The sequence below is a fragment of the Convolutriloba macropyga genome, chromosome 7 (assembly GCF_964194025.1).
Source record: "Convolutriloba macropyga chromosome 7, txConMacr16.3, whole genome shotgun sequence".
Lineage (NCBI taxonomy): Eukaryota > Metazoa > Xenacoelomorpha > Acoela > Convolutidae > Convolutriloba > Convolutriloba macropyga.
Window position 1 is genome coordinate 53,037,002 of NC_134474.1, and position 23,010 is coordinate 53,060,011.

Sequence of the window (23,010 nt, forward strand, 5' to 3'; positions counted from 1 at the left end):
GAGCAAAATACCGGATAACAGCTGCGATCTATACCTAGTTAAAAAAGACAACGGAGGAATTCATTGTAAAAAAAACGTTTTCCAATTTTTGAGCATGCATGACGTCCACCTCATCAATAGTTCTGCAGTCACTTACTATAATCCAAATGGAGAACGTAAACTCTAATTGAACTTCAAAAGTGTCACCCAAGCATGATGATTATTGATAGCTATAGTGCCACCCAAGTACCAGTGATAGCTATAATTTCCTTTGTCTTAGATTTTTTCAATCCGTTGTCCAGTATTTTGTTGCGAAAGTGACGTCATGCTCACTCGTCAAACTTTTTGGTCATTCATGCAATTTTTTTTTATAGCCGCACATCGATAGCTGGGGCTATTATTGGCCTTCTCTTGGTTTTTTACAATTCAAAGAGTTTGAATTGTATTGGGGCGCTGTCTTTTTTTTAAAGATCTGTTCACACATTTTCATGATTTTTGAAGTCAAATTGGAGTAGTGATTTTGGTCACACCGAAACAGGAAATGGAGCGAAAAAGCGAGTGGTTTTGCGGCGTGAATTTTTTTCGCTCTAATTTTAAAGTAGAGTGAGAAAACGATGTTTGAACAAAAATCGGTTTCTCGGTAGTGGTTTTTTGTTCACACGCGGCAATTTCACTCTGATTTTTACTGTTTCTTCGATTTTTTGGATCGGATTTTTTTCTAAATGGTTTTTCGAATCCATTCATAGTCCTTTCTATGTCTAGTTGTCTGTTTAGTCAATGAAAATTTTTTGAATTGTACTTCGTCGAATAAAAAAATGTTTCGCTTTACCTCATTTTGCCGCCTTTTCAACATTTTGCGTGAAATCTTTTTGACTTCTCTAGGCTAATTTCTCTCTTCCTTCATTCTGCTAAAAGTGATTTTGAACATCAGTTGCTCAGCAAAGTAATTCAAAATGAACAAAGTCAGTATAAAAAATTGAAGTCAGAAATAGAAACGGGATAAACCCATAAAGCCCAATTTTAGATGCCCGCTATTTGAACTTCGTTCCTATAAGTATTAGTTACCTCTCTCTTATGCTTATTGTTATTTATAGTAGCCCCTGTAGCCTCTCTCTACGAAACAGAAGTATGTTCAACTACGAAATGCCATCAAAATAAATCGGACTTTAAAAAATGTTTTTGTACAAAAATCTTTTTTTTTCAATATCTGTTATTTCAATCTCAATCATGCTTATTGGAATCAACGGCGGCTATTTTCCGGCAATCTGCCGGGTATGTTTGATATTACTACTACGCCTACGACTCAGATAAGCCAAAATGACCTAAAGCTCTATAACTCACTGATATTCCCGGTCATGCGTGTCGGGAAACTGTTGCCCAATTATTCCGCCAGTTGGAGTTACTTATTCCGCCAGTGACTTTATTGCGCGGTGCATGTTTGGAAACTAATATTGCAATTGCTTAATCCACTCGCTTTAGCAGGAAAAGCAACCGTCGCAAAGGGGTTATTTGTTGAACAGAGCCAATCAAGTTTTTCTATCTCGTGAAAAACAAATCTAGTTGTTCTAACATTTCTAATGGAGGATTATTTATGCGAAGCTGGCTTTTTTCTCCAGACTTTATCCGAACACCTTATAAAGCATCCTAGACAAATAAATTTGTGGTACCATACAAAAGCTCTTGAAACGCAGAACTCAAGGAATTTCGTAAGCCAATTAGATTTTTAATTGCTCTCGAACGAAGTAATTATTGAAACAATTACTGTAAATGTATGTTTTTTTATTAATAACCACAATGCTATAGCTTTGGCTATTATTGGCTTTCTCTCGGTTTTTTTTACAAATCAAAGAATTTGAATTGTATTGGCCCGCTCTTTATGTTTGTTCCCACTCCCACTTTTTTCAATCTTTTGTCAAATTGGAGTAGTGATTTTAATCACGCTGGAGTGGTAAGAGGAGCGAAAAGCGAGTAGTTCAATCACGCGACATTTTCTCAGACTGCTTTTAAGTGATGTGAGAAAGTTCTCGGTTTTTGGGAGCTAATTTTACGAGAGGCAATTTGAACTCTGTTTCTGTTGTTTCTCCATTTTCTATACAAATCTATCATACGGTCATACGTGTGCTCTAATAATATATAGCTGCTTTTGTTTAAGTCCCTCAAAAGGCAACTATTGGTTTTTCATGACGCTGTCTGTGTTCATGAAATATTAGTAATTTTCGGAGTTAACCTGCTTTGTGGTTTTTTGTTTTTTATTTAGTCTCAATCATGATAGTCCTTAATGGCTTTCTATCGATGTACTTCAAAGTTAATTTGATGATTAGAATTGAAATGTGGTTTTCGTATTGAATTTGAATCCCCACTAAGTCTCATTACTGGCAAGTGGCGGGGTTCACTAAACAGTCGTTTGAATCTACCTAGTCTTCATTCATAGCTAAAAGTTTGCAGGACTTCGGGGCAACTTGTTTAAATAACTTAAATGATTTTTTGGGTTTTGCCAATGTTTGTAATGGTTTTTTCTTCTGTCGCTTAGCCATTAGTTATAGGTATAATTTTCTGTCTATTAAGCTAAAAATTGGCTGCACTTAAGGGTTTCAGTTCATTGCTATCAATTTTTAATTGCTCTCAAACGAAGTTTGTAGCAATTATATTAGTCCTGTCGGTCTTTTTTTATGCGATTTTTCGCTTGACCAATTTTTCGTCTGACGCTTTTGACTTTTCGTCCTCAAAAACGGGATAAACAGGTAGCGCCCAGCGGGCATTATGTGCTCTTAGAGCCTTTCAGGTCTGTTTCAGCTCAAACTGTCTTGGAGACTTATACTTATACTTATGGTGTGAGGGGCGGTTCTTAGAGGTTGACACCCCCCCCTCCCCTTTGTTGACCCCCCACCCCCACTATTGGCTCCACCCCCCCCCCCCCACCGCGCTTTTGCCCCCCCCCCACCCAGTGCTGCCCCCATCAGCCCCCGGTGCACCCCCCCCCCGTGGCTAGCTACTGACCAAGCCAACCGCTCGCCGGTCGTTTGAGAGCAATTCGCCCGACGTTAGTCGGTTATGTTTCTTGACTTTGACCCCATTTGTTTTCAAAACCTTTGGTTGTTGTCTGCATTTGTTGCTACTGTTACTTGGTCCCCCAGTTGATTTCCTTAAGATGATATATGCTTTCCATCTATTGATAGTGTGATAGATGTTGAGAAGCTCAGCCTTGCGTATTTAAATCTACGTGTGATGTCATTTTCAATAGCATCGCAAGACAGGTTTTTGCAAAATGCTGTTATCCTTTTACTTTTTCTTTGGTTTTTTGACAAAGTAAGCGCTGGCTGTTTATCCCATTATGTGAAGGTTTTTAGAAGTTGCTGTTGTTATACATATTAATTGCAATAATCTTATTATCTGTAAGGGAATTGAAATAATAGTTTTTATTTTTTATAGCGTTTTGTTTAATTGCTCTCAAACAAAGTTTAAAGCAACTATGTAAGTCCTGTTATCTTTTTATGCAATTTCTGATCGACTGATTTTTTTGTCTGCTGCTTTGCTTTTTGTACTCAAACACTGGATAAACAGTTAATGCCCTGAGGGAATTAAGTTGCTTGAGCAGCTCTCTTAGAGCCTTACGCCTTGCTCTTCTGATTCGATTCACTGAAATTGTTTTGAGATAATTTTATGATGTGAGTATTGAGTGGTTCTTAATCCTGAAAGTTTGACCCCCTGTCACCACCCTCGGTGAGCCCCCCCTCACCACTCATTCCCCCTCCCCACCCAACACTCCCCGTCCAGCGTCATCCACCTGGCAATTTTGAACCCCCACTCTTCCACCAATGTCAACCCTCCCCCATCGGTTCACCCCAACCCAACGGTTGACCACTCCACTCCTCTAATCCCACCGGAATGCTAGCATCCCCAGCTGGCTACTACCAAGGCAACCGCTCGTTAGTAGTTTGTTTACTTTCGTGGACATCATGGTATATTTGTTTTTTTTTGTAGTAGGCTGTTCTTCTAAGCAGGGTAATATTGTTGTCTCCAGTTTGCTCATTTCTTTGAATTGTAATTCAGGGTTAGTCCTGCTATTACTTTTTTATTTTGTCGAGATTTTTGTTTCGACTATGTGATCGGAATCACTTGAAATCTGATTTTTGTTCATTTGTTCATTCAATTTCGAACGAAATGCGTGCGTGACGTCTTTTTCCACTCTTAGTGGAGCGAGTTTTTTTGTTCATTTGTTTTTTACAATCTGTTTTAGAACTACATGTCCACTACAGGTCTCTTTCGATTTCTTTTTGGGTGAATTTTTCACGCTTGACTTCTTGATTTTTTGCTTGACCTAATTCGCTCTTAAAGGAGATTAAGTCTGCGTTCAAAAAAGCGACTGTAAGCTAGGGGGTCATCTGGGCCTGATAGCTAAGTGGTAAATGTGTCAGTCTAGAACCCAGGAAGTCATGAGTTGGAATCCTTCACTAGTCGCATTTTTTGCACTGGTAAAGTTATCTGCTTTACAACCTCAATCTCTCCCTGTAGTTTGAGAGCAATTGGTCCGTTATTCAGTTTAATTAATTGCTCTGAAATGAAGTTGTACCAATCATATTAATCATGTGATCGTTTTTAATGCAATTTTTTGCTTGACCTATTTTTCGTCAGACCTATTTGACTTTTCGACCTCAAAAACGGGATAAGCAGGTAGCGTTCGGAGGGCACTAGGTAGTGGAGCAGCTCTCTTAGAGCCTTACTAGTCTCCAAGTATGCAATTCACGGAAACTTTTGAAGAGACAATTTCAAGGTGTGAAGCGCGGTTATTTGTCTTAAAAGTTTGACCCCTCTCTCTCGTCCAGCTCTCCCATAACCTTATCCCCATCACTTGCTCCCCCATCGTTTGACCCCCCTCCGCTCCGTCCACCTGATGCTTTCCTATGCCCCAGGTGGCTGCTACCGAAGACCACCTCTCGCCAGTTGTTTGAAAACAATTCGCCCGACGTTAGTCGATTGTGTTTTTATAAAAATATTTTTCTGATACTGATAATACTGCGGTATCACTGGAGCTAGTGAAAGGAGCAAAAACGATATTTAGGGCTCGAAAATTTTAACTGCTTTTGTGTAGCAAAAAAATTGCTATTTTTTGCTTGACCAATTTTTCGTCGGACCCATTTTACTTTTCGTCCTCAAAAACGAGATAAGCAGGCAGCGCCCAGTGTGAATTAAGTTGTCTTAGAGCCTTTCAGCTCTTTCAGCTCTTTTTGGAGACTTAGTGTGTGAAGGGCGGTTCTTAGGGGTTGAAGACCCCTCCACTGTTGACCTCCTCACTATTGCCCCTACCCCTCCCCCGCGCTGTTAACCCCCCCCCCCCCCCCTACTCATATCTAGCTACTGACGAGCAACCGCTCGCTAAAAATGCTAATTTATACTAATTTGCACAATTTTTTCAAGCTTTTGAAATTTTTGACATTTTGATTTTTATCATGCCTAGGGGTCAGGGAACCTCCTCTAGGCTTTAATAATGGCTTACTGCATAGTTTTGATAATGGAATGGTCTCAACATTTCAACCTCACGAGTTTTGGTTTCTAGATGTAATGGAATGTCTTTCAAGAGTTTAACATCATGAATTTTAGCATTTTAAACAAAACTTGCAATTTTTTCACTTGAACATTTATACACATTATTCAGGTGTTTTGAGACTCAGACGCCAGAAACTCTTATTAGGGGTTGATAATAAGTTAATGACAAATTTTATTGGACCTGGAATAGCTTTCAACTTTTTAATATCACAAGTTTTTGCAATTTTTTAATGAAACTTGCAAGTTTTTTCTAGTTTTCTGAAAATTTTGTCGTTTTTTTGGATTTTTTGGTCTCAAAAGCAAACGAAGCTCCTCTAGGGTTTGGCAATAGGTTACTGCATAGTTTCTAGATGTAAAGGAATGTCTTTCAAGATTTTAGCATCACGAATATCGGCATTTTTTAACAAAACTCATTTTTTTCAATTTGACTTTTAAAGTCATTATTCAGGTTTTTTGAGCCTCAGGGGCCAGAAAACCTCCTTAGGGGTTTGATAATAAGTTACTGACAAATTTTTATTGGCCATGGAATAGCTCTCAACCTTTATTTAATTTCAAAATTTTTTTAGGTTTCTCCAGCTTCAAGAGCCACGGAACCTCTTCTAGGGTTCGATTGTGTGTTACTGCATAGTTTTTAGATGTAATGGAATGTTTTTCAAGATTTAATATTCACAGATTTCAGAATTTTAAAAAAATATTGGTATTTTCAATTTTTTGAATGCTTTTGAATATTTTCAGAATATTTTCTATGAATATCTTCCATAGAGTTATTATCATGTTCCAAGTTCTTGGATCTTTATGAGCCAGTGAAACTTTTTCAGGCTTGAAATATGGATACTGGATAGTCTATTGATTCAACGAAATGGTTCTGAAGACAAATATCTCGAATTTTTGCAAGATTTGGTTGAAGTTTGCGATTGGTTTCAAAATTTTTGGTTCCTGAGTTTAACGATGATTACTGGCCAACGAAACTTCCTAAGTCCTGCAGAGGGGTTAATTGACAGAACCGCAAAGACAAAAAATGTTTTTTAAACTTTTTTTTACTACCAAATCTGGAAGCTTCTCTATTAAATTAAGCTTTTTCAGTTTTTTCTATATGATTTGTTTACTAACAAGGCGTGAAAATTAGAAGTTGCACAGGTCTTGTCCAAAGTGACTTCACGGAGAGATTGGTGGGTTTCATCGGGCACTTAAAAAGATGTTGTGTTGTGTGTGGCTCTCGTTTACAGTCGGGGCACGTCTCAGACACATCATTGTTGATCCTAGCCGAGTAGGTCATGAGAAGCGGACTGAAACCAGAGCGGAGTTGCGCGAGTTGCCTTCTACTGCCTCTGGGGAGTGTTTTCTCACTGTCATGTATCTTCATGGGGGCAGCAGTGGCAAGTACCCTGGACGGCTCATAGTTGTTGATGGCGTCTTTGACTTCTGTTGTATGCATGTTCTTCAGAATCTTTCGGTATTCTTTGGATGTTATCTTGTCTTTATCTTCAGTTTCATCAAGGTATGGTTCGATATACCTGTTGTAACGGGTGTGCAATGATTCTTTTATGAGTCTGGGGGGGGGTTCGGCCTGGTTATAATGTGGTGGCCTGGGTGGGCTGGTAAATAGCGGGAGAGTTGTTGTTGAACGCATAATAGCCTCGTGTGTCGCCTGACTTCGAGAATTTCGGTTTCTTGGTGCAGATGTTCCTGGCTGGACATTAAAACACAGCCGGTTGTTGTTCGCAAGGCCGCATTCTGGACTCGTTGTAAGTTGTTGATGTTGGTAGTGCTGGTGGTGGGACCCCACACTGGAGCTGCATAGTCTAGCAGAGGACGAAATGTTGCTTTGTATGTAATCAGAAGCGTCTCTTTAGACTGACCCCAGTTGGTTCCAGAAAGTGCTTTGAGCACGTTCAGTCGTTTGCGAGAGCGAGCACAGACGTCCTTAATGTGTGGGGTGAATGTTAGTCCAGTGTCAAATGTGATGCCTAGAATCTTGATTGTTTGAGAATGGGGAACTGGCTTGTCGTTGATTTTTACATTTGGGTTGATTTTGTACTGTTTCGGGTCCGTGGTAAATAGTGTGGAAGTGCATTTCTCAGCAGCGAGGTGGAGGTCGCGGCTATTGAAAAAATCTGCAAGGTTGGACAGGTAGGTGTTCAAAGGCCCAGTTGCTGATTGTAGGCAAGCTGTTGAGGTATACACCGTGAAGTCGTCTGCATATGATTTGATGTTGATATTGGCAGGCGGGGCCGGACCATCAGACACATAGAAGTTGAACAAAAGTGGTCCCAGCACCGAGCCTTGGGGGACCCCACTTCTAGTGATTCTGAAGCTGGAGATGGTGTTCCTGAAGCTTGTTTGAGCCTGTCTTCCCTGAAGGTAAGTTGAAAGCCATCGGAGGAGGTAACCTGGTAGGCTGGTGTCTGCGGCACGTGAGAGCAGGATGTCATGGTTGACCATGTCAAATGCCTTGCTGAGGTCCAGCGCGACGAGGATAGTTCTCTTCGGTGGCTTTTTAGCGTTGAACCCGGCGGCAATGTCTTCGCTAATCTCGTTGAGAGCTGTGACCGTCGAATGTCTAGCTCTAAAACCGTGCTGGTGCGTTGTCGGTCTCAGATGCTCAACCATCCTGTCAGCAAGGAGCTTCTCGAGGAGTTTGCTGGCAGGGCAGAGCAGGGAGATAGGGCGATAAGACTTGGCACTTTTGACCGGTTTAGCGGGTTTGGGAAGAGGGATGATGATACTTTTTTTCCACATTGAGGGGATCTGACTTTTGCTGATGCTAAGATTGAAAACTGCAGTGAGGTATGCTGTGGCGAAGGGTCCAATATGTTTGAGATGGAGATTGCTCAGTTGATCAGGGCCCAAGGCTGGGGAGCCTTTAATGTCTTTTAGTGTCAGAGTAACCAATCTGGTAGACAAAAGGGGCGGAGATTCCATCTCTGTGGACTTGATGTCACGAATAAGCTTCCTGTGTGTCTTGTTGGAGCTGTGCTTCGTCACGGCTGTGAACTGCCTGTTGAACTGCTCGCAGAGGTCGCGGGGCGATTTGAAGTATCGTTTCCCAAATTTAATCGCCTGGATATCTGGGTTGGGAGCTGTACCGTTGAGCGACTTGAGGGTTCTCCACAGGAGTTTAGGATTGGTCTTGTGATCGAATTTTGCTACGAACTCTTTCCATTTGCTTTCCTTTTCTTTATAGATCTCGCGGGTAATTTCTGCGTTCAGTTGGGGAATTGTGGGGTCTCTGGGATTGTTTTGTCTGGTTTCGTCCCTGCGTTTGATTAAGTTGTTGGTGTTCTCAGTCAGGCATGGCACATGTGTACATCGTCTGCCGCTGGGGATGTGATGCTTTGCAGCAGTGAGCATATGCTTGCGAAAAGTAGCTTCACCTTGGTAGACGTCCTTGGGGGGTTTTTCAGACTTGATGAGCTGTTCAAGTTCATTCCTGAATCCTGCCCAATCAGCCTTACGGAAGTTGATGAAGGTTCGCTTCGCTGCCTTAACTGGTTTCTGGGTGTCTTGAGTTTTGATCAAGACTGGGAGGTGGTCCGAACTGAGGCCGCTAGTGACATCCCAGGACAGGCTACTAAGGAGACTCTCCCGAGCAATGGAGACGTCTGGAGTAGAGGGGTCCTGGTTTGTGGGGGCTCTAGTTGGTCTGCCATCGTTCAAGACTCCGTATGGCTCGCTGTCGAGGGTAGCCGCAAGATCTGCTCCTCTTTTGTCAGTGAAGTGATCTTCCCAGAGAGAGTCATGAGCGTTAGCATCTCCCAAAGCAATGTCGAATTGGAGGAGTTTTCCATTTCACTTCGTAGCTTCTTGGGCAGCTGGACGACGGAGGGATGTAATAGTTTGCGATAGTCATCTCCTTGCCGCCTGATGTGATGTTAATTGCCTGAAGCTCGAGTGTTCCGTCGTTTGTCCTCAGGTCAATTTCTTGAAAAAGAAGATCCTTATGGACAAGGAACATCAGTCCCCCACCCTTGTCTTTATCCCGATCATGCCTCACAACTGTGTAGTTGGCAAACTTGGGTGGTTTAGACTTAGAAGTTAATTTGGTCTCCTGTATTGCTGCGACGTCAATTTGGTACTGCTGAAGGAACTGTTGGAGCTCAGTAGTTTTGTTTGAAATACCATTACAATTCCATTGGAGCAAGGTTGGTCCTGGGTTTGGGTGGGTGCCGGCACGGAAGAGCAAGAGGAGTAGAAGGGCCAGCGTCAACCACTCCCGTGCGAAAAACACCGTTGTTTGGACTGAGGAGACTTTGTTGGAACATCCTGTTGGATGTCGTCTTCCGTCCGGGGAGGGAAGACATGCATTTGCACCTTTGCGGGTGTCGGTTCCACGTCGTGAACGCGCATCCATTGGAACCAGAAGTTGCAGAGTCGAATCCCGTCATGGTAAATATTCCTAGCTTTCTTTCTCCCTCTCTCTCTCTCTCTCTCTCTCTCTCTCTGTGTGTGTGTGTGTGTGTGTGTCCGTTGGGGTTTTTCTCTCGTTCACGTTTTATCTCTTGCTCTTTCCCTCTCTCTCTTTGTTGATGCCGCTTTACAGCTGCTGTTATGTGGCGTAATGTCATTATCTATTATCCTCATAACGCTGAGCTATAGCAGAATTAACTTTAGAAGCAATTTTTAGGAAATCATTTTTAATTGCTCCCAAAAGCAGTTTAGCAAATATATTAATCCTGTTTCTCTTTTACGCAATTTTTCGCTTGACGGATTTTCCATCTGACTCCTTTGACTTTTCGTCTTCAGAAACGGGATAAAGAGGTAGCGCCCGTGGGCATTAAATTCTCTTAGAGCCTTTCAGCTGTTTCAGCTCAAACTGTTTTAGATATACTTATAGGGCGGTTTTGTGTAAAGGGAGGTTTTTAGAAGTTGAAGACCGCTTCACTGTTTAACCCCCCCCCCCCACACACACTATTGCGCCCACGCTGCGCTGTTACCCCCGCCCCACCCACTGCTAACGCAACCCCCGTGACGAAAAACCGCTGGCTAAAAACGGAAAGTTATTCTAATTTGCAAATTTTGACATTTTCTAGTGATACTGAAATGATTTCAGCATTTTAACATTACGAATTTTAGCATTTTTTGCAAAATTTCTGACTTTTATTTTTCCTTAATCAGGTCTTTCCAGACACAGTGGGCCAGAAAACCTCCTTAGGGTTTGATAATAAGCTAGTGACAATTTTTTTTGTTGGCCATAGAATAGTTTTAAACTTTTTTTATATCACAAATATTAGCAGTTTTTATATAACTTGTTTTTTTAAGTAGTTTTGAAATATTTTTGTCGTTTTTTTTTAGAATTTTTCAGCCTCAAAAGCCAAGAAACCTCCTCTAAGGTTTGACAATAGATTACTCTCTAGTCTCTAGGTGTAATGGAATTTTTGTCTTTCAAGATTTTTGCATGACGAATTTTAGCATTTGTTTTTAGAAAACTTGCGATTTTAATTTGACATTAAGTCTTTATTCAGGTTTTTTTGATCCTCAGGCGCCAGAAACCCTTCTTAGAGGGTTGATAAGTTTAAAATTTTGGTTTGGCCATTGAATAGCTTTCAACTTTTTAATTTCACAAGTTTTTGCTATTTTGGCGGTAACTAGCCAAAATATCTACATCCGCCAAGAATCGAAATTATCTTGGTAAGGTTGTTTATTGCTCTTAAACGACGTAGATTAATTATATCAGTCCTGTGGTCTTTTTTGCAAATTTTGCTTTAATGACTTTTTCTCTGACCGATTGGAATTCTTGTCCTCAGAAACGGGATAAACAGCTAACACGCTATGGGCACTAAGTTCTCTTAGAGCCTTTCAGCTCACTAGTCTCCAAGTATGCGATTCACAGAAACTGTTTGAGACTTATAACTTGTGATATGTAGGGCGGTTCTTAGAAATTGATCACACACCCACACCCACCGCCCCCACATAAGTCCTCACAATCCACTTTTGCACCCCCGTTGCGCTCACCTTCACTAAACCTTGGCTAGCTGCTGACGAAGCCAACCGCTCGCTAGTCATTTGAGAGCAATTCGCCCGACGTTAGTCGGTTATTTTATAGATTTGAATTTCCAGATTTGTTTTGCAAGTACTTTGGTGCTATTTATTTTGATAGACAATAATACAACACGGTTTTTAACGAATGGTTTTTGCACCTTGTTAACTCTCACTGGTTTTAAAAAAAGTTGATTTTGATGTCCAGAATCCCACAGGGAATTTTAGGATAAAGTTTTTTTGTCCGTATAATCATATTTTTAATTCTCATCAATGGTTAATTCGCTCCGTCTTGTCTGAAAACCAAAGGAATAGATGCGATTTAAAAATCTATTTGACACATCTTCTTTGACGACTTTTTGTCTTCAATGCAGCAGAATTCATAGCGTTTTTGAAATCAGGTGTTTTGCACTTTTTGTGGCTTCTGAGCTGATCGTGGCATCCATGGTTAATAATGGAACTTTCCGTGCATCAATTGAATAGAATTAAAAATTCTTTACGGACCAAAAACTTTATCCTAAAATTCCCTGTGCGAATTTGGACATCAAAACCAACTTTGTTTAAATCCAATGAGGCCTAATAAGGAGCGTAAACCATTCCGCCCTACATACCGCAAGTTATAAGTCTTAAACAGTTTCTGACATTGCAATAGCGTTTAATTCCATTTCGCATAACCTTTTTTTTTAAATGTATGGTTTTGCCCAGGAATCGAAAGAATTGCAGTTTTCACTTCTGGCCAACCGCAGACAAAAGGTAAAACTCAATGGCATGTTCTCTGATTGGGAAATTGTGAATCACGGTGTGACACAGGGAACTGTTTTAGGACCACTCATTTATTTTATACGTGAACGATTTCTCATCTAATATAGACACAACGGAAAAAATATTTCAATTCGCAGATGACACAATTATTGTTTATTGTGGAAAGGAAAGTAGCTTTCATGGAAAAGTCAAGCTAAATTTACAAAAACAGAAGAGTATGTAGAGATGAACAAACTAATTTTGAATACAACGAAAACCGAATTAATCTTTTTCCCATGCAAAAATTCTGCTTTTGGATCTATTGTTTACAAAAACAAAGTTCTCACAACACAAAAGTTGCAGATATCTTGTAAATGAAATTGTCAAAATTGACAGGAATCTTAATTTTGATGAGCAGCTGAATAAAACCTTAAAAAAGATGGCTCATACTATATGATCAATGTACCTAATAAAACATCAAATTCTCCTGAACGCGCGCATTCTTCTTCTTAAATCAGTCGTACTTTCACACTTATCGTTTTCGGCAATCTTTTTTCAAAATTTTTCTGCAAAAAACAGAAAGCCTTAACCGACAGATTAACTGGGATTTAAAGGTGTGCTTTCTACGCAAAAAGTACGACAAAGGGAGGGATCTGCTAATCTGGTCAAAGACCCTACCAGCTGAGCAAATAATAGCAAAAATTTCGCTAATTAAATTTCATTATGATATAGCGAGACCAGAAAATTCTGAAAATTTTCGGAGGTATCTGAGTCTTCATCAAAATACTCGAACAAAACAATTCAAAATTAGACAGAATATCAAAACCAATTTTGGAATGAATTCGATTGTTCGTCAATGCGTACAAAAATTGAATAAGTTACCACAGTGGTTTTGGTTGGCAAAAAATGAAAACGTTTTTAAGAAAACTTTGAATTTCTTGCTCTCACAACATGAAAAATTCCTTTGAATAGTAACGTAGGAGCTTTTAAAAGCTATTTTTATTTTTAGGAAGAAAACAATCGGAAGAAAATTTTAGAATGTGATTCTTTAAGAGATTGATTGATCTTCATTGTTTTATTTTGTTGGAATGATTTGAAGTATTTTTTTGTTTCAAGTGTATTTAACCATATGGTTATATTTTTAATTTACTTGTGGCAAAAAAATTTAGCGCGGAGAAATTTCTTGAGCAAAATAAAGATTTGTTTAATAGCCAGATGGACACCCCCACAAAACTAGTTTTGATCACAATGATTTACGACAATCGATTATTCGTAGTTGTTGAGCAATTAGTTAAAGTGTTAACATAACTTGGAGTTCAATTTTCAGCTGTCTCTGTGCCAAGTATCAACGGAGGAGAGTGAAACAGAGACAGCAGTTGCACTAGTGTTCTGCAAAGTGATCTGTTATGATGGACCTGTTACACAGCTCAGGTTCTTCAACAGAAGTGCTGTTGATGTGGTCAACCCTCAAGTTAACCTAGTTGTATGCACTGCATTAGAGTAAGAAGTAATCAAAAATGGTCATCAATTTATTGACTTTTGACAGCTCTTTGAAGTCCTGCTCTTTGGTGGCTCATACTCATAAACAAGTTTAAAATGGCCTGTTATATCTATGGAGAAAAATAACTGGAAATGAATGTCATTATTATAGGGTCAACACATTTTCCCTGCCAGAGACCTGAGTCGACAAGTTAATGTATGTTTTGGGCTACTGGGGCATATTTTTACCCTATTGCGAGGTCCGAATTTCCATAACAATTGGCATTAATAATTTTAGGGGTTTGATTACTATTTTTACCTGTGAAGTGGGAAAGTTCCGATATAACAATTTGAGTGTTTTTTTTTGAAGTTTTAATCTTTTCGAAGTATTGCTAGCCAGAAGCATCTGTTTTTTTTCGGCCACCATAAACGTTTAATACGAACAGCTACGAATTATGAAATGTGTATCGCTTTATAGAACGTTACGAGTTGTAAGAAATAGCTCATGTGCGCTGGGTTGGGGTTGGAGGGGGATATCCAGAATGGCTTCGGTTTCAATAACTAGACTTTGCCTGTTTTAAGGTTTGTGTACGTATACCATGACGTGGTTAAGTGTATCTTTTCCAAAGTGGTGCACGTGGATGACTCTAGTCTGGAGTCTGACTGTGTGCTGTGCTGTGCCTGCTATGACATTGACATGGACTCTACAAATGAGATTGTGATCGGCACTTTCTACCAGCAGATTGCGGCATTCAAATACTCCCCTCATAGAGTCAGTACCAACAGACGGCATTATGAATTTTTAATTACATATTGCTTAACGGGTTAGGTAAAAAATCATTCATTTCCCTGTTGTTGGGGTAGAAAATAAAAGCTGCGAAGCTGTAATCTTGGTTTTTTTCCGGCGATTTTGGTTATGCTGTAATGTTGGTTTTCGGTAAGCTGTAATCTGTTTTTAATGGCCGCGTCAGCAATTCCAGGCGGCTATTACGCTATCAGGCGTCTATCAGATTTTTGTTTCGTATTACCCTGACTTTCATGACTTTGATGACTTTTCATGACTTTGAGCTTTCAAAACGGGATAAACAGGTAAAGCTCAGCGGGCATCAAATGTTATTAGAGGCCCTTAGCCGCCTTTGTTAGTCCGTCAAGTACTTAGAGTGGTGAAGTTACTGGGAACTTCCCCACTTAAAAAAATCACTTGTGAAATCACTTTAAAAAATCACTTGTGAAATCACTTAATGAACTTCAAGTTTTATGACAATTTACTAGTTGAAGATCAATAGTGTGCATCTGAGTATCGCCAAACATATTTTCCCTAATTCTTGAGTATTAGAGTCTTAAGTTTATGGTTTCGAATAATATTTTTGAAAAATCTCCCCCTCAGGGCTCTTTCCTTATAGAGCGTATGTGTCTCATAAAAATGACAGACCGGATCTTACCCAAAAAGTCTAGTGGTCTATTAAAGGACTGCTGCTCAATCTGTCTATCTTTTTATTTGCTCTTGAACGAAGTTCATAGCAATTATTGTAAACGTGTGTCTTTTTTATGCAAATTTTTCGCTCGACAATCTGGCGCTTTTCTTCTACAACATTCTTTGACTTCTCAAGTGACTTTTTTTACGCTTTCGTTCATCATTTTTGAGTAATCGCTATTGCTCTAACTCCGAAGTAAAGCTTGTTGCTAATATATAACCGGTTGCAATTTAGGAAAACTAAGTGACTCATAGCGCAGTGGTTAGTGCGGGTGCCTATGGATCGGGAGGTCAATCGTTCGAATCCCGTTGGGGGTAAGGTTTTTTGCACCCATAAAAATTGATTTAGGCTACATACCCTGAATTAAATCGCCTCGCCTGTCGTTCAAGAGCAATTCTTCCGACATTTGTCGGTTTATGTTTTTAGTTGCTTCAAATCCATGGACGGCCTGAAGCGTCTATTGCGGCTATTTTCCGGCAATCTGCCGGCTATGATTTCTTGCGGTCATATTGATTTTTCACGTTTCAAAGAATTTGAATTGTATTGGGGTGCTGTATTTCTTTACAACTCGAAGAGGAACATTGGAGAAGTGTCTCTTTAATTCTCGAAGAGCGTCTTTTTTATCGATAATTTTTTGGAATGTATTTAAAACGGGATGTAAAAATCAGTGCTGCACGTGAAAACTAAGTTTCAAGTCAAACGGCTGAGTGAATTTAAGAGCAGAGAAGAGTGGTTTTCTATGTATTTTTGACAAAGAGCAAGGAGTGTAGGTGGTTGGGATTTTCGCTAAGCGAGCTAAATTTTTTGATCACATGCGGCTTTCTCGAAGCCATTTTTTTGGTTTTTAACTCCCAACTTTTTGAGTCAAATGTGTTTTCTCTCAATTAGCTGAACCAGTAAAAGTGTGTTTAGAAGCATTTTGGACCATCTGAAGCAAATATTACACAAGCAAGATTCCATTTTTAGATATTTTTACCATTTTGTCTTGTTTTAAGCTTTTTAGAACTTTCTGTATTCGTATTCATTTTAATAGCATTTTGGGGTTTGTGTGGTTTTAATTAATTGTTCTGGCAGGTTTGGCCTTGAAATTGATTGAGTTTTTTTTAGTTCTTTTGTTGAAGAAAATTGAATAAATTTGAAAAAATTTTACAGATTTTTTTTGTTTTTGTCTTATTGTCCATTTTCTTCTGTTTTATGCTTTTCGATGCTGTTTTTGGTCAATTCTTGAATTTGAAGTTTTTATGGCTTTTCGTTGCTGCTATTAATGGAAACTTGAAGACAAGATGTGGCATTTTTTTCTACATTTTTTTTAGATTTTTGTTTACACTTTTGTATTGTTGTTTTATGTTTTTACGACAAGTGTTAGGTGGGTGACGGTTATACTAAAAAATTTAATTGCAATTTTTCCCAGATTAATGTTTAGAAGTTGCATTTTTGCATTTTGTAAATAATTTTTAAGAGAATCTTATTGTCGATTTTGTCCTTTGTCATTCCTTTTCATCGGTTTTTGCGAGTATGATCCCGTAACTTTTTTGGTAATTTTTCGGAAGTTATTTTTCTATTACCTTAGACAGGTTTCCTTTCCTATTTTGACTTGCCTATTCTTTTGTGATCATTTTAATACGCCTTTTCTCTGAAAGGGAACTTTTCTTAGCTTTTCTGTGCCCTTGTAATATTTTTTAAAATCCTGTTTTCTAGTTCACTTTGTTTTTTACTGCTTTTTTCATGAATTAATTATGAGTAGTTTAAGTAGGTAATAGTTCTTCCAGCTATGTATAATAGTCATACAGTAATAGTACTTCCAATAAATCAATTTTATTGGAGTAAATTTTCAAGCAGGAACTGAAACGTGCAAAAAAATTGGAGTTGTTTAGGTGCTGAACAAAATTGATGGGTGTACCCAAAAAAGCGATTTTTATTCATAGCGCGGTTTTTGAAAGTGCGAGAAATTGAGGTGAGAAAAAAATGTGTAAAAGAGGTTATTTTTTTGTTCACGTGGCGCTTTTTGAAGTTTTTTTAGTTTTTTTGTGAGGCGGTTTGGTTATGATTTTGTTTTAATCTTAGGAGTGTTTTGATAGTGGTCTGAACGTGTCTGGTAAATAGTATGAGTTTTGTTTTCATTTGGAGCTTTTTCAGCCATTTTGCTGATTTTTAGTAGGGTTTTAGCGATTTTTCGCCTGTTGTTTTATTTTACTGCCTTAATTGGAGTTTTAAAGAACGTTTTTCAAATTTGAAAGATATTGCATACGAAGTGACTAAGGTTTTGTTGCCGTGAAACTTTATTTTGACTCAGAGATATCACAAAGAAACCCAGAAGTTTTTTTATTTTTTACAGTTCTTTTTATAATTTTAGACAATTTTCTTAACCCATTATGACTTGCCTGTTGTTTTACGAGCATTTCATTACTCTTAATTGCTTGAAGAAAGTTTGTACTTGAATTGATATTTTGAATTGTTTTTGTTTGAAGTATTGATTAATTTAGAAAATTTTTGACGTAACTCGTCGTTTTTTCAAGTTATTGCCTAGTTCTTCTGATTTTGTGCTTCTCGTCATGGTTTCTGTGGTTCAGTTTTTCATTTAAAGTTATTCTAGATGTTTGGTTTCTGAATGATGCCACTGGAGGCTAGGCAGGTCACCTTTTACTGAAATAAGATACAAATTTCATTTTTTTAATAGCCGCGAAGCGATAGCGGTTGTTATTGGGTACCTCTTGGGTTTTTTTTTTAATTCGTCGTCTCCATCGACGATTCTTGCGACCATTGACTTTATCATTTCAGTTACTTCTACTGCTTTGCACTTAATATTTGTGTGCGTGACGTCATTTGCTCTTCTTTTAGGTCAATTGCGTGACCTATTCACTCAGTAAAATGACTTCTGAACTCACTTTATGAACTTTAAATTTTATGAACGTTTACTAGTTAAAGATCAATAGTGTGCATAGAAGGAGTTTCAAACGTGTGCCCTAATTCTTGAATATTAGAGTCTTGAGTTTTTGATTTTGAATATTAATTTTAAAAAAGCTCTCTATGGATTTTTCCCTATAGAGCGTGTGTGTTTCATAAAAATGACAGTCCGAATCTAACCCTGTAAGTCTGGGGTGTTCTATTAAATGACTGGTGGTCGATCTGTCTATCTTATTTCTTAAGGTGTTTCATTTCCATGGCGGCTATTTTCCAAGTGTCTATCGCGGCTATTTTTCGGCAATATGCCGGCTATGTTTAATCCTTGTTTGATTTTTTGTTGTTTAATAAATTTTACGAGTTGTTGGGTAGGTGAATGCCTAAGCAGAGGACCTAGTAGACGGTTGGTAATAAAATGATGTAGTTTAATTTTTGGCAGTTACTGGATAGTTTATTTAACTCGTTAATGTTGAAGGTTTTTTAAAAATTTTTGGTCTTTTCCCGTTTTCGCTATCAGAAAAATTGTTGTTTGTCCTTTTAATTGGTCGTTTGGCAATTTTTTTTTGAATTTCAGCTTATAAAAATAACTTTTATCAAATTTTTCATCAGTTTTTCTCGAGTTGAGGTCAATTTGAAGTTATGATTTTGCAGTGAAATAGGAAGTAGAGCAAAAAAGCAAGTTATTTTGCGATGTGAAATTTTTTTTGGTCCACTTTTAACTAAAGTGGAGTAAGGAAACTTTGATCAAAAATTCGCTTTCTCTCTATGATTTCTGGTTTTTGTCGCAATTTGACTTCAATGTGCACTGTTTTTCTGATTTTTTTAAATGTATTTCCAATACGTTTTCCCAGTCCTTTCGTAGTCCAGTCTGGTCCATTTTTAGTTTAGCCAATAAAATTTTTTTGAATTGTGTCAGGACTTATCCTGCTATGATGTTTAATTGGTCTCGAACGATATTTGAGGCAATTATTGTAAACGTGTAGGTCTTTTTTATAATGCAAAATTTTGTCGTGATCAATTTTAAGTGACTATTTTCTGCGCCCTTGATTTTCTCTTTTTGCCTGATTTTATTTTCTCCCTGATTCAGCTCTTAAAGCAGTTTGTTGTGGTTTGTTTTGTTTAGTGACTGACGCTTTTTCGCTTTGCAATTTTTCGCTGCAAACTTCATTAGAGCATTTTGTTGATCTTTTTATGCCGATTTTTCACTGCTCTTTTGCTATTTTTGTGTGCCGTCATTTCTAAATTATTTGCGGTGAGTTTTAAGCTGAACGCGGTGATCATAACTGAGGTTTTTTTTATCATAACTGAGTTATCACTCTCTAAATGACCTCTAACTTGAGATCACTCTGATCCCTATCAAGGTGAGTATAGGACGCCTACATAATGATCAATGTTAACAATGAAGCATGGCGACCAAATTAAATTAACGAATTTTATTTGAAATTTTGAAAAAAAAATTGAAAACGTCTTAGTCGTCAAGGTTGGCAACTACATCAACTCAATTCTATATCTGTTCCTATCAATATGCTACATCGCGTAAGGCTTTTTCACAGCTATTTCGGCAATCTGCCCTATATGTTTTTTATGTTAATTTATAATAGATATTTGAGGTGGCTTTAAATAAATAGGTAATATTGCCAACGTTTTTTTTTAAAATAGTTATCGCCTGATCGGTAAACATAAGTAATTCACTGAGCGATTTACCAGTAATTTTAAATAATCAGATGCTCATATATACATTATATGCAATATTTGTGACAGGAGCTGACTCCAACTATCGTCTCTATTTTCGGTTTTGCGCGGACGATTCTTTTCTTACGGACGGAATATTAGAAAGCAGTTTTAATTGATTTGTCGATGTGATATGAAGACTTTGACAAGATTATCATATAATTTAATGTGGCATTAACTGTAATGAGCTGCACTCTTTTCAGAATCCCAATTAATGATTTACATCTGTTGTAGAATGTATATGAGCTGATGTGGGATAGGAAGTACCCTGGACCAGTGAGAGGTCTGCAGGTGGTTGATCTATCCAACGATGGAATCAACGACCTCATTGTCATGACCAACAACACTGTCCACATCATGCAGCACAACATAGCACATATTGCCGCTCTGTGTAAGGAGAAACTCTTAGCATATGTTCAGAAGCTGCAAAATAGTGGAAATTTGGAGTCTCTGCAGCGAGAACAGTTGGAAGTGCACGGGGATAGCTAATGATGTTGTTTAAATCAAATTATGGTGCCTTAAACCACGCAGATTACATATTTATTCAAAAAAATTCAACCTCTCGGGTCCTTGAATGCATCGAAAGCTGCAGTTGTATAAATTACTGAGTTGTAGAGCAGATCGATTTCAATGTTTAACAGATCTCGAATCCGATTGTTTTCTCTCTTCCTGCTGAGTATTCAGATGAACTGGCGTGTCGCTGTTCTTAGATAAAACCCCAGATAGCACTATGGAGGGAACTGACCTTTTTCAGCGATCGCTGTAATTCGACTTACCTCATTCTCTTTTCTGTTCTGGAGACAGTTTAGGTGCGGTAAAAGAAAATAATTAACGAGTTTGACCCAGCAAAAATGTCGCAGCTGTCTGATTTAAACTTCAAACCTCTGGGGTCGGATTCAATGCCTTTCAGAATATTGCAATTAACTATGAAGCGACCGTGGCTGCTTCATAGTTAATTGGGCCAGAAATTTTGATACTTTTCTCGTACTCACCGTACTCGCTCTCGTTTTCTTAAAACAGAGTTGCTGAGTGGTATGCATTAAGCAATCGACAGAGCAAACCTGTTGATCTGACGCTCATTGGAGGAGAAACTATATGCTCAACTGTTTTTTACGATTCGAAGAGGAGTATTGGAGAAGTCCTGTTCAATCACTTTTCTTGGAGTAAATTTTGAAGCAGGAAATGAAACGCGTGAAAAATTTGAGTTGTTTGGGTGCTGAACAAAATTTAAGAGTGGAACGAAAAGAGTGTTTGTTTATTCATACCATTGTTTTGGAGGAGCGAGAAATTGAGGTGTGAAAGAATTCTGAAAACGTCAAGAAATTTTAAACTATTTTCCTTAAATATTTGCAGTTTTTCCTTTTTTTCTAATCTTAGAAAATTTTTGGCCTATTCTTATTTGCCTGTTGTTTTGTGAGCATACTCAATACTCTACTGGCTCCAATAAACTTTTTTTAGCTCTCTGTGTTCACGTAATATAAAAAAAAGTTCATTAACTTTTTCTAATTTTTTTTTCTTCAAATTTTCTAATTTTTAATAGCCGCGTCAGCAATTGCAGGCAGCTATTATTGCGTTCCTATTTTTTTACCGTCTAACAGATTTTTGTTTCGTCTTACCTTGACTTCTTGGAATTGAATTTTTCAATGACTTCAGTGACTTCTACTGCTTTGCAGTTAAAATTTGTGATCGTGACGTCATTTCGTGACTTACCGCACTCAAAAAAACTGATGGACTGAAGTCACTTATGGAACTTTAAGTTTTATGAACATTTACTAATTGGTGGTCAATAGTGAACACCTAAGTAGTGCCAAACTTATATGCCCTAATTCCTGAGTAATAGTCTTTGATTTTGATTATTTATTTTGAAAAAGCTCGATTAGGGCTTTTCCTTATAGAGCGTTAGGGTCTCATAGCAAATGACAGTCCGAATCTATCCCAAAAAGTCTAGTCTATTTAAAGACTGGTGGTCAATCTGTCTATCTTATTTCTTCGGTTGCTTCAATTCCATGTAAGGCCACATGCGTCTATCGTGGCTATTTTCCGGCATTATGCCGGCTATTTTATTATTGCTGCAAAGCTGTCAGCTGAGAACGTAGGTCTATTGCGGTGTTTCTTGTTTATTTATAATCCATATAATTGGGATTGTATTTTCGCTCTTTTTTCGTTCATTCGCTTGATGAACTTTTTGGTCACACGTGACTTACCTAACTCTCAAAAATGCCTTCCTCACTCCGAAATTGAATTTCTTAATTTTAATTCAAAGAGATTAGATCAAGTGACTGTATGTCGCTCTAATTTAAAGTTATTTAAGAGCAGCAAATAGAATCTGCAATAAGTTATACATTTTCATAATCAAAATATAACATTTAAGGATGTTCGTTATCGTTTTGATGTAGCAGATTACGAAGCTATTGCGACTATTTTCTGGCAATCTGCTAGCTATGTTTTAGTTAGCTGCAAGGCGATAGCTGAGGCTATAATTGGCCTTCTCTTGGTTTTTAGAATTCAAAAATTTTGAAATGTATTGGAGATCTGTTCACACTTTTTTGCTTTTTTTGGAGTCAAATTGAGTGATTGAGTGGTGATTTTGTTCACGCCCAAACAGGAAATTGGGAATAAAAGCCAGTGGTTTGAAGGCGTGCATTTTTACTCCAATTATAAAGTGGAATGAGAGAACGGTCTTTCCGTATTGGAAAAACGTTCGGTCTTTGAGAGCTAAACTTTGTGCATATGCTGCAACCGGACTTCTTTCTTTACCGTTTTTTCATCGAATTGTTTCGCGAATGGTTTTCAAAGTAGTTTCGAAGTCAATTCATGGTCTCATTTCGTGGTTTTGTCTATGAAAAATCTTTGAGTTGTTTCAGGACTTGTCCTGGTATGTTTTTATTCTGTCCAGATTTTTGTCACGACCATACGATGTCACAATCACTTGGAATCTGCTTTTGTTCATTGCTTCGTGCAATTTCAACTGAATTGCGTGCGTGAAGTTATTTTTCACTCTTACTAGAGCGAACGTTTTGTTCATTCGCGTGATTAAGTTTTTGGTGAAACTTGACTGGCCTCGCTCTCAAAAATGACTACCTCACTTTCAAATTGACTTTTCTTTACTGATAAGGTGAAGTGAGCTTATATGCCCTAATTCCTGAGTAATAGAGTCTTGAGTTTTAATATCGAATATTAATTT

At 38.2% G+C, this 23,010-nt stretch overlaps 1 protein-coding gene across 1 annotated transcript in view; it reads left to right on the forward strand.

The window, feature by feature from the left end:
* The window catches only part of LOC142343154 (KICSTOR complex protein kaptin-like), a 68,193-nt gene extending 47,713 nt beyond the window's left edge, over positions 1 to 20,480 (forward strand). Inside the window, exons 6-8 of the mRNA XM_075394850.1 lie at positions 13,568 to 13,740; positions 14,302 to 14,491; positions 20,061 to 20,480. Of these exons, the coding sequence (XP_075250965.1) occupies positions 13,568 to 13,740; positions 14,302 to 14,491; positions 20,061 to 20,315 (618 nt within the window). The 3' untranslated portion in view covers positions 20,316 to 20,480. The remainder of the gene's footprint in view (positions 1 to 13,567; positions 13,741 to 14,301; positions 14,492 to 20,060) is intronic.
* Positions 20,481 to 23,010: the final 2,530 nt, after the last annotated feature.